Source organism: Oncorhynchus clarkii, chromosome 20 (genome assembly GCF_045791955.1).
Source record: "Oncorhynchus clarkii lewisi isolate Uvic-CL-2024 chromosome 20, UVic_Ocla_1.0, whole genome shotgun sequence".
NCBI classification, from domain to species: Eukaryota; Metazoa; Chordata; class Actinopteri; order Salmoniformes; family Salmonidae; genus Oncorhynchus; species Oncorhynchus clarkii.
In genome coordinates this window covers 82,258,404-82,270,732 of record NC_092166.1, presented here as the reverse complement: position 1 = coordinate 82,270,732, position 12,329 = coordinate 82,258,404, and the positions used below count along the sequence as shown (strand labels likewise).

The window sequence follows — 12,329 nt, the reverse complement described above, 5'->3', positions numbered from 1 at the left end:
AAGTGGCTAGTGATACATGTATTACATAAGGATACAGTCGAGAGTACAGTATAGAGTACAGTATATACGTATGCATATGAGATGAATAATGTAGGGTAAGTAACATTATATAAGGTAGCATTGTTTAAAGTGGCTAGTGATATATTTACATCATTTCCCATCAATTCCCATTATTAAAGTGGCTGGAGTTGAGTCAGTGTCAGTGTATTGGCAGCAGCCACTCAGTGTTAGTGGTGGCTGTTTAACAGTCTGATGGCCTTGAGATAGAAGCTGTTTTTCAGTCTCTCGGTCCCAGCTTTGATTCACCTGTACTGACCTCGCCTTCTGGATGATAGCGGGGTGAACAGGCAGTGGCTCGGGTGGTTGATGTCCTTGATGATCTTTATGGCCTTCCTGTGACATCGGGTGGTGTAGGTGTCCTGGAGGGCAGGTAGTTTGCCCCCGGTGATGCGTTGTGCAGACCTCACTACCCTCTGGAGAGCCTTACGGTTGAGGGCGGTGCAGTTGCCATACCAGGCGGTGATAAAGCCCGCCAGGATGCTCTCGATTGTGCATCTGTAGAAGTTTGTGAGTGCTTTTGGTGACAAGCCGAATTTCTTCAGCCTCCTGAGGTTGAAGAGGCGCTGCTGCGCCTTCTTCACGATGCTGTCTGTGTGAGTGGACCAATTCAGTTTGTCTGTGATGTGTATGCCGAGGAACTTAAAACTTGCTACCCTCTCCACTACTGTTCCATCGATGTGGGTGTTCCCTCTGCTGTTTCCTGAAGTCCACAATCATCTCCTTAGTATTGTTGACGTTGAGTGTGAGGTTATTTTCCTGACACCACACTCCGAGGGCCCTCACCTCCTCCCTATAGGCCGTCTCGTCGTTGTTGGTAATCAAGCCTACCATTGTTGTGTCGTCCGCAAACTTGATGATTGAGTTGGAGGCGTGCGTGGCCACGCAGTCGTGGGTGAACAGGGAGTACAGGAGAGGGCTCAGAACGCACCCTTGTGGGGCCCCAGTGTTGAGGATCAGCGGGGAGGAGATGTTGTTGCCTACCCTCACCACCTGGGGGCGGCCCGTCAGGAAGTCCAGTACCCAGTTGCACAGGGCGGGGTCGAGACCCAGGGTCTCGAGCTTGATGACGAGCTTGGAGGGTACTATGGTGTTGAATGCCGAGCTGTAGTCGATGAACAGCATTCTCACATAGGTATTCCTCTTGTCCAGATGGGTTAGGGCAGTGTGCAGTGTGGTTGAGATTGCATCGTCTGTGGACCTATTTGGGCGGTAAGCAAATTGGAGTGGGTCTAGGGTGTCAGGTAGGGTGGAGGTGATATGGTCCTTGACTAGTCTCTCAAAGCACTTCATGATGACGGATGTGAGTGCTACGGAGCGGTAGTCGTTTAGCTCAGTTACCTTAGCTTTCTTGGGAACAGGAACAATGGTGGCCCTCTTGAAGCATGTGGGAACAGCAGACTGGTATAGGGATTGATTGAATATGTCCGTAAACACACCGGCCAGCTGGTCTGCGCATGCTCTGAGGGCGCGGCTGGGGATGCCGTCTGGGCCTGCAGCCTTGCGAGGGTTAACACGTTTAAATGTCTTACTCACCTCGGCTGCAGTGAAGGAGAGACCGCATGTTTTCGTTGCAGGCCGTGTCAGTGGCACTGTATTGTCCTCAAAGCGGGCAAAAAAGTTATTTAGTCTGCCTGGGAGCAAGACATCCTGGTCCGTGACTGGGCTGGATTTCTTCCTGTAGTCCGTGATTGACTGTAGACCCTGCCACATGCCTCTTGTGTCTGAGCCGTTGAATTGAGATTCTACTTTGTCTCTGTACTGGCGCTTAGCTTGTTTGATAGCCTTGCGAAGGGAATAGCTGCACTGTTTGTATTCGGTCATGTTACCAGACACCTTGCCCTGATTAAAAGCAGTGGTTCACGCCATCATAACACAACCATCACCATAACCACCTTTTAAAGCATAAGTAAAAAAGTAATTGTATGAGGATGGATGGTTAAACCATGTGACATGATTAACCAAAACATACTGTAGGGACCGACTTATAATCTAAAAGGCTAAACTGATTTTAGTTCAGTCACTAAACAAAACCAAAGCACAGGGACCTAATCATAATGAATAAGATTACATAGAGATATCCCTAAACATAACGATTAAGATTACATAGACAGAGGTGGACCTGATCATAGATCACTTTACACTGAGACACTGTACGGTCCAGATTTTCAAACCGTCTTTTTGTATTGCAGGTATCGTCCAAGGGGGAAGCCTGTCCTACATTTGCACAGATCATGACTCTATTGGACCAAGAACAAAGTGAAGCCCTTTGGATTCCTGACGGAGTTCTCTAGAAGATTCATAGTTGCTTCTACAGTGCCTTGCGAAAGTATCCGTCCCCCTTGAACTTTGCGATCTTTTGCCACATTTCAGGCTTCAAACATAAAGATATAAAACTGTATTGTTTTGTGAAGAATCAACAACAAGTGGGACACAATCATGAAGTGGAACGACATTTATTGGATATTTCAAACTTTTTTAACAAATCAAAAACTGAAAAATTAGGCGTGCAAAATTATTCAGCCCCCTTAAGTTAATACTTTGTAGCGCCACCTTTTGCTGCGATTACAGCTGTAAGTCGCTTGGGGTATGTCTCTATCAGTTTTGCACATCGAGAGACTGACATTTTTTCCCATTTTCCCAAAACAGCTCGAGCTCAGTGAGGTTGGATGGAGAGCATTTGTGAACAGCAGTTTTCAGTTCTTTCCACAGATTCTCGATTGGATTCAGGTCTGGACTTTGACTTGGCCATTCTAACACCTGGATATGTTTATTTTTGAACCATTCCATTGTAGATTTTGCTTTATGTTTTGGATCATTGTCTTGTTGGAAGACAAATCTCCGTCCCAGTCTCAGGTCTTTTGCAGACTCCATCAGGTTTTCTTCCAGAATGGTCCTGTATTTGGCTCCATCCATCTTCCCATCAATTTTAACCATCTTCCCTGTCCCTGCTGAAGAAAAGCAGGCCCAAACCATGATGCTGCCACCACCATGTTTGACAGTGGGGATGGTGTGTTCAGCTGTGTTGCTTTTACGCCAAACATAACGTTTTGCATTGTTGCCAAAAAGTTCAATTTTGGTTTCATCTGACCAGAGCACCTTCTTCCACATGTTTGGTGTGTCTCCCAGGTGGCTTGTGGCAAACTTTAAACGACACTTTTTATGAATATCTTTAAGAAATGGCTTTCTTGCCACTCTTCCATAAAGGCCAGATTTGTGCAATATACGACTGATTGTTGTCCTATGGACAGAGTCTCCCACCTCAGCTGTAGATATCTGCAGTTCATCCAGAGTGATCATGGGCCTCTTGGCTGCATCTCTGATCAGTCTTCTCCTTGTATGAGCTGAAAGTTTAGAGGGACGGCCAGGTCTTGGTAGATTTGCAGTGGTCTGATACTCCTTCCATTTCAATATTATCGCTTGCACAGTGCTCCTTGGGATGTTTAAAGCTTGGGAAATCTTTTTGTATCCAAATCCGGCTTTAAACTTCTTCACAACAGTATCTCGGACCTGCCTGGTGTGTTCCTTGTTCTTCATGATGCTCTCTGCGCTTTTAACGGACCTCTGAGACTATCACAGTGCAGGTGCATTTATACGGAGACTTGATTACACACAGGTGGATTGTATTTATCATCATTAGTCATTTAGGTCAACATTGGATCATTCAGAGATCCTCACTGAACTTCTGGAGAGAGTTTGCTGCACTGAAAGTAAAGGGGCTGAATAATTTTGCACGCCCAATTTTTCAGTTTTTGATTTGTTAAAAAAGTTTGAAATATCCAATAAATGTCGTTCCACTTCATGATTGTGTCCCACTTGTTGTTGATTCTTCACAAAAATATACAGTTTTATATCTTTATGTTTGAAGCCTGAAATGTGGCAAAAGGTCGCAAAGTTCCAGGGGGCCGAATACTTTCGCAAGGCACTGTATCTACACAACCTGTCAACACTTGGTAGGAAAGGTGACGTATGATCCACTTATCCATGGGTACGTGATCCAACCTGATCAATAATATAACAACAACACTGTTTGCTAATAAACTCTGAGGTTACATCAGAAATAGCACCCTATTCCGTAGTTCTCAATGTTTCCTTCTGTACGTTGGGCCAAAATAACAACGTACTGTTTGGCACCATTTATCTGTCGACTTTCAGATCCAATCATTTTTAACCGTCGGTACGATAGTTTCACCGTATGTGTTGTTCAATGTTCCTAACATTTAATTAATTTGTTGCCTTTATTGGCATATTTTTATTACCAGAAATTGAGAATATGTTTTAATTAAGGGGTTTGAATTCGGCAAACTAGAAGAAGATCAATTAATTTGAAGAATGTAGGCTTTACATACATAGACATAGGTATGCTGGTACAATACTTTACTTTAAAAAAAAATGATTACAACATTTCATCTTCTCACTTTTCAATGAAATTCTACTATTTATGTTATGAAAGTTCATTTGATTCGTTTTAATTGTAATTAGCATTTATATTGTACCATTGTACCAATGCACAGATCATGACTATATTGGACCAAGAACAAAGTGAAGCCAATGGTACAATGGTACAATTTAAAGGACCAAGAGTGATGAACACTCAGATGGAGGTCTGGCCACAGGAGTAACAGTCCAAGACATCCCACTCCTCATCTGACTTACACTCTGTCCCCTTTGGTACTGGTGTATTTGGACTGGTCTATAGAAGAAGCCAATGTGTCCATACAGGATGTGATGTCATATACTTTAGGCCCATCATGTCTGTATGTTAATGTTATGTCTCTTTTACACACGGTACAGCCATAAGAGGACTGGCCACCCCTAGGAGCCTGGTTCCTCTCTACCTGGTACAGATAGAAGAGGACTGGCCACCCCTCGGAGCCTGATTCCTCTCTACCTGGTACAGATAGAAGAGAACTGGCCACCCCTAGGAGCCTGGTTCCTCTCTACCTGGTACAGATATAAGAGGACTGGCCACCCCTAGGAGCCTGGTTCCTCTCTACCTGGTACAACTAGAAGAGGACTGGCCACCCCTCGGAGCCTGGTTCCTTATCTACCTGGTACAGATAGAAGAGGACTGGCCACCCCCAGGAGCCTGGTTCCTCTCTACCTGGTACAACTAGAAGAGGACTGGCCACCCCTCAGAGCCTGGTTCCTCTCTACCTGGTACAGCTAGAAGAGGACTGGCCACCCCTAGGAGCCTGGTTCCTCTCTACCTGGTACAGCTAGAAGAGGACTGGCCACCCATCGGAGCCTGGTTCCTCTGTAGGTTTCTTCCTAGGTTCCTGCCTTTCTACTGAGTTTTTCCACTGTGGTTCTGCCTCTGCATTCCTTGCTCTTTGTGGTTTTAGACTGGGTATCTGTAGAGCACTTTGTGACAACTGCTGATGTAAAAAGAGCTCTATAAAATGAATGTGATTGATTTAAATGAATAGTCTAACTGTACCAACAGACATACCATCTAGTATCTGCATCTTTCTATAGTCTCCGTTTGAATAATGTTGTTTTTCTTCTTCTATGGTTTCTTCTTTAAAGACGTAGAAGAGACGCCACGTGAAACTGTACTTTGGATGTGTGCGTAAATGTTCTGTCCTATTTCCAGATCCAATCCATTGGGAATTTGAATCGAGGCGTGCATGTCTTCTCTGCCGCAGCAGGCTCATGAATCCAAAGATGAGGCAATAGATGCAATGTGTGACCACCAGGGAGAGCAAAATCTCCGGTTCATAGATTTGTAAATTCATATACATTTTTTGGGACTAAAAGTGCAGAATAAAAACGCTTTATTTATATATTTAAACTACAAGTGTAACAGCATAATTTTCCCGAGCTATGAATTGATTTAATTGCATATTTGCTTCATTATATCATCCTAGTACATCTTTAAAATTAATTAATAGAATCATGCTTTAAATTAAACATGTTGTATGACCATTATTTTTGTTTATATGTGGCAAAGCTATTACCACGGAAATTGTACGTGGCCGACTTGTTTTCTTGACAACAACAAAAAGAGCAACAGATTGCTAGGCGTGACTAATCAACAGGTCCTATTCAAGGCCGAGGTGTGGACAGCATGGTCCTGTTGTATTATTTTCGGGGAAAAAAATGCATCCTCTCCTCATCCTCCCTCAGACACGAAACGCTTTTAAAATAATGGGTTTTGTGCGCATTCGAAGCAAGACATGTAGGCTATTCTAAATAATCAATAATAATACTATTATATAATCCATTGGAAAATTACGCCGATACGCAGATAAATAAAACCAGTGTGTGTATCCATTATCTTGCTATCTTAATAGCCTGTAGAAAGTGCTCATAAATATATTTTAAAAATAACTACGAATCGAATGAGAAGGGACGTCGCCGTAGAATCACTGACAGGATGATGTTTGAGGACCACCGAAACATATGAGTCGGTCAGATGTTGTTGATGGCTCCACCCCTGCTACCTGTACATCTCCCTAGCCATCTTCCAAACAGATCTGACCCGGTAGCCGCATATCAGCTGGCCGCCGCTGAAGCAAGAAGAGGACAACAAACCTATGGAAAGCGTTATCGCAAATCTTTTCTGAAAGGGAATAAATGAGAAAATCGCGGTTATAAAGACAGGAAGTAGTCTTCAACAGCTAGCGAGAGCGCTAAATGTACCAGAAGTAACGGACCCGGTTCTCAACAAGGTGGAGTTTTGTGAGCGAGGGCTACCCATCGATTGCGCTTTACGCTATTCGGTTACCAGATGCAGGAACCTGATCGACAGGTTGCGCGAAGATAAGAGCTGCCTTTTCTGGAAGTATTAAACCCTTACACCAGAACAAACAAGCAAAGAAGAACAGTAATTGGATTTCCTATATGGAATTTTAATGAAAGAGTTTTAAAGAAATATCAGATTCTTTTTTTTTTTTTACACACAATTCGCATTTAGACATGTCTTCTTTAACGATGTGTGAATGACTGCTGTATATGGAACGAACACATCCTGTCATTTGAAGTGAAGTTTGTGAGTAACAGGTCGCTGAGAACACAACATTTACATAGAAGAAGGACTGATGAAAACGAACCGGGCAGAGTAGAGGAAGAAGAAGGTAGTTAGTTTAAGCGATATGGCTGAATTGTGGGGTAGGGGACACTGTCTGGAACTACTCAAAGAGTCTGGATGCTAGTTATAGAACATGGCAACATATCCCTGGGCATCGGTAGCCTCAGAATAATGCCTAAAGGTAAACATAGTTACTATCCGGACTCTCCCTCTATCCGCATATCCAAGATGGATGTGATCATCCCGTTCTCCCCAGATGTGCCCTGTGATAGCAACGGGCAGCGCATGTGGTGGGCTTTCCTCGCCTCCTCCATGGTTACGTTCTTTGGGGGTCTCTTCATCATTCTGCTCTGGAGATCTCTCAACTACCTGTGGACCGTCTGCTGCCACTGTAATACCAAAAAAAAGGTTGGTCATATCCATGTGTCCACAGCAGCACTTTTCCAATGCATTCACAACTTGTGACAGAAATTAACTATTGTCTGTGTCGCTGTTTTAGTGTGGTACTGTGGCTTCATATCATTTGGATTCAGGATTTGTGTATTTTATTATTTGCTATAAGCCTATGATCCTGACAGTCCCTGTGCAATAATGTTTCCCCACCCAACAAATCACCAGGAACAACATTGTTTCCTTTTCCCCCAAATGAAACAATAACAGTTCTAACCCTTAACACAGTTATAACAAAAGCATAACATTGTCACCCCTGAAGCATCGTTACCTATCGCTGCACAGAAGCAGCGGCCCTTACAGAGCAAGGGAAACAACTACTTGGCGTGCATAAATGTTTTAAGAACGAGTGACCTCACTGATTGAAACGCTACTAGCATGTACCGCTAAATAGTTAGCCATTTCACACCGGTTACATAGGACACTATTTTTTTAGGACATATTTTGCATAATGTTGGTTGAGAATGAACAAACACATTAGTATCTCTTACAACCATGTGTCATCTCGTTATCTCAAATTACATGAGCAGAATTAGCGCCAAAGAAATTTGTTAAGGCCATTGACACCAGTAGGCCTGCAATTTAGGCCTGTTTTAAACCCTTACCATAACCCTAACCTTAACCCATTACGCAAACCCTAAACCTAACTCCTAACCCTAAACCACCAACCACTTACCCTAACCCTAATTTTAACTCTAATTGTAACCCTAACCTTAAACCTAACCCCTAACCCCTACCGAGAGAGATCTCATCTGTATTCTTCGTAGCTGTTTACATATCACCTCAGATAGCATTGAATACATATCACCTCAGATAGCATTGAATACATATCACCTCAGATAGCATTGAATACATATCACCTCAGATAGCATTGAATACATATCACCTCAGATAGCATTGAATACATATCACCTCAGATAGCATTGAATACATATCACCTCAGATAGCATTGAATACATATCACCTCAGATAGCATTGAATACATATCACCTCAGATAGCATTGAATACATATCACCTCAGATAGCATTGAATACATATCACCTCAGATAGCATTGAATACATATCACCTCAGATAGCATTGAATGAGTTGTATTCCGTCATAAGCAAACAAGAAAACGCTCACCCAGAAGCGATGCTCCTAGTAGCCGGGGACTTTAATGCAGAGAAATTTAAATCAGTTTTTACCAAATTTCTATCAGCATGTTAAATGTGCAACAAAAGGGAAAATAACTCTGGACCACCTACATTCCACACACAGAGACGCATACAAAGCTCTCCCTCGTCCTCCATTTGGCAAATCTGACCATAATTCCATCCTCTTGATTTCTTCTTACAAGCAAAGATTAGAGCAGGAAGTGACTCGGTCAATGAAAAAGTGGTCAGATGAAGCAGTTGCTGAGCTACAGGACTGTTTTGCTGGCAGACTGGAATATGTTCCGGGATTTCTCAAATGGCATTGTGGAGTACACCACATCTGTCATTGGCTTCATCAATAAGTGCATTGATGATGTCATCCCCACAGTGACCGTATGTACATACCTCAACCAGAAGCCATGGATTACAGGCAGCATTCGCACTAAGCTAAAGGCTAGAGCTGCCGCTTTCAAGGAGCGGGACTCTAACCCGGAAGCTTAGAAGAAATCCCGCTATGCCCTCCGACGAACCATCAAACACACAAAGCATCAATACTGGACTAAGATCGAGTCGTACTATACCAGCTCTGACATTTGTCGGATGTGGCAGGGCCTGAAAACCATTACAGACTACAAAGGGAAGCACAGCCGAGAGCTGCCTAGTGACAGAAGCCTACCAGACGAGCTAAACTACTTCTATGCTCGCTTCGAGGCAAATAACGCTGAAACATGCATGAGAGCACCAGCTGTACTGGAAGACTGTGTGATCACGCTCTCTGCAGCCGATGTGAGTAAGACCTTTAGACAGATCAACCTTCACAAGGCCGCAGGGACAGACGGATTACCAGGACGTGTACTCCGATCAAGTGTACACCGGCAAGTGTCTTTACTGACATTTTCAACCTGTCCCTGGCCAAGTCTGTAATACCAACATGTTTCAAGCAGACCACCATAGTCCCTGTGCCCAAGAACACTAAGGTAACCTGCCTAAATGACTACCAACCCGAAGCACTCACGTCTGTAGCCATGAAGTGTTTTGAAAGGCTGGTCATGGCTCACATCAACACCATCACCCCAGAAACCCTAGACCCACTCCAATTTGCATACCGCCCCAACAGATCTACAGATGATGCAATCTCTATTGCACTCCACACTGCCTTTTCCCAACTGGACAAAAGGAACAGCTATGTGAGAATGCTTTTCATTGACTACAGCTCAGTGTTCAACACCATAGTGCCCACAAAGCTCATCACTAAGCTAAGGACCCTGGGACTAAACACCTCCCTCTGCAACTGGATCCTGGGTTTCCTGACGGGCCGCCCCCAGGTCGTAAGGGTAGGTAACACACACATCCGCCACACTGATCCTCAACACAGGGGCCCCTCAGGGGTGCATGCTAAGCCCCCTACTGCACTCCCTGTTCACTGCACGGCCAGGCACGACTCCAACACCATCATTAAATTCGCAGAAGATACAACAGTGGTAGGCCTGATAACCGACAACAACGAGACGGCCGATAGGGAGGAGGTCAGAGACCTGTCCATGTGGTGCCAGGACAACAACCTCTCCCTCAATGTGATTAAGACAAAGGAGTTAATTGTGGACTACAGGAAAAAGAGGACCGAGCACGCCCCCATTCTCATCGACAGGGATGCAGTGGAGCAAGTTGAGAGCTTCAAGTTCCTTGGTGTCCACATCACCAACAAACTAACATGGTCCAAGCACACCAAGACAGTCGTGAAGCGTGCACAACAAAACCTATTCCCCCTCAGGAGACTGAAAAGATTTGTCATGGGTCTTCAGATCCTCAAAAGTGTATACACCTGCACCATCAAGAGCATGGTTGCATCATTGCCTGGTATGGCAACTGCTCGGCCTCCGACCGCAAGGCACTGCAGAGGGTGGTGCGTACGGTCCAGTACATCACTGGAGCCAAGCTTCCTGCCATCCAGGACCTCTATACCGGGCGGTGTCAGAGGAAGGCCCTAAAAAATTGTCAAAGACTCCATCCACCCTAGTCATAGACTGTTCTCTCTGCTACCACACGGCAAGCGGTACCGGAATGCCAAGTCTAGGCCCAAGAGGCTCCTAAACAGATTCTACCCCCAAGCCATAAGACTCCTGACCATCTAGTGAAATGGCTGCCCAGACTTTTTGCATTGCCCTCCCCCCCTCCCCTTTGCATTGCCCCCCTGCCCCCCTCCACCTTCTACACCACTGCTACTCTTTGATTTGATTCAACTTAAAATTGTCCCCGCAAGGTTGGAAGAACCAACACACACACACACACACACACACACACACACACACACACACACACACACACACACACACACACACACACACACATACAGTTGACAGGCTTCCGTCAGTCAGTCCAGAATAGTGCTAGCTGGGATAATGCTAGCTGCTGCTGCTATTACACCAGTCTCTCATTGCTGTCTGTCAATGAGACATTCATCAAAAATCAGTTGCCAGCACAATACTGTGCGTCACTGTAGTGATCAAGGCCTAGATTCAATCAGATGAAGTATTAACTGGCGATTGCCGACACCCTCATTAACAGGCGATTGCTGACACCCTCATTAACAGGCGATAGCTGACACCCTCATTAACCGGCGATTGCTGACACCCTCATTAACAGGCGATTGCTGACACCCTCATTAACAGGCGATTGCTGACACTCTCATTAACAGGCGATTGCTGACACCCTCATTAACAGGCGATTGCTGACACCCTCATTAACAGGCGATTGCTGACACTCTCATTAACAGGCGATTGCTGACACCCTCATTAACCGGCGAAAGTTGACACCCTCAAAGACAATGGTTTGGCTGTGTCGGTTGGTGGAACTGCGTTGGTGAGCAGTTGCTCTTGCGATCCTTGTCACGAAACCAAACCCGCCCCACTCGCGTTAGAAGTTCACATCGAGAAATTGAACGTAATCTTATTTTTTATTTAACACGAAGAAATCAGAACTTTTATCATCCTAATGGAGGTGTATATTAACTTCTCACTGTTAATGTAATTTCTGTTGATGCTTTAGGTATAAAGCCGGGAGCTACTTGTGGATTTGACAGCTCTAATGTAGGTCCACCTCCGTCTCCGTCTCCGCCAAAACCATGTGGGTGTCGGCTAAACATCGGTTTGCGGCTGAGCCGTTGTTGCTCCTAGACGTTTCCACTTCACAAGAACAGCACTTACAGTTGACCGGGAGCAGCTCTTGCAGAGCAGAAATTTGACGAACTGACTTGGAAAGGTGGCATCCTATGACGGTTCCATGTTGAAAGTCACTGAGCACTTCCGTACGGGCCATTCTACTGCCACTGTTTGTCTATGGAGATTGCATTGGCTGTGTGCTCGAGTTTATATACCTGTCAGCAACGGGTGTGACTGAAATAGCCGAATCCACTTTCTAAGGTGCCTTCGGAAAGTATTCAGATCCCTTTGACTTTTTCCAAATGTTATTATCCCTTATTCAAAAATGGATAAAAATAAAATAAAAATTAAATCTACACACAATAACCCATAATGACAAAGCAAAAACAGATTTAACATTTTTTTAAATTTTTTTTTTAGAAATGTTTGCTAATTTATTAAAAAATAAAACACTGAAATATCACTTTTACATAAGTATTCAGATCCTTTACTCAGT

The 12,329-nt window shown here is 44.3% G+C and overlaps 1 protein-coding gene across 6 annotated transcripts in view; it reads left to right on the top strand.

Moving 5' to 3' along the window:
• The first annotated feature begins 6,607 nt into the window (after positions 1 to 6,607).
• The window catches only part of LOC139376985 (calcium-activated potassium channel subunit alpha-1-like), a 198,021-nt gene continuing 192,299 nt past the window's right edge, over positions 6,608 to 12,329 (top strand). For 4 of the 6 annotated variants that reach the window (XM_071120020.1, XM_071120021.1, XM_071120023.1 and 1 more), the window contains exon 1: positions 6,608 to 7,498. In XM_071120020.1, the coding sequence (XP_070976121.1) occupies positions 7,208 to 7,498 (291 nt within the window). In that variant the 5' untranslated portion in view covers positions 6,608 to 7,207. The remainder of the gene's footprint in view (positions 7,499 to 12,329) is intronic. The other 2 variants (XM_071120025.1, XM_071120022.1) reach the window with 1 other exon arrangement.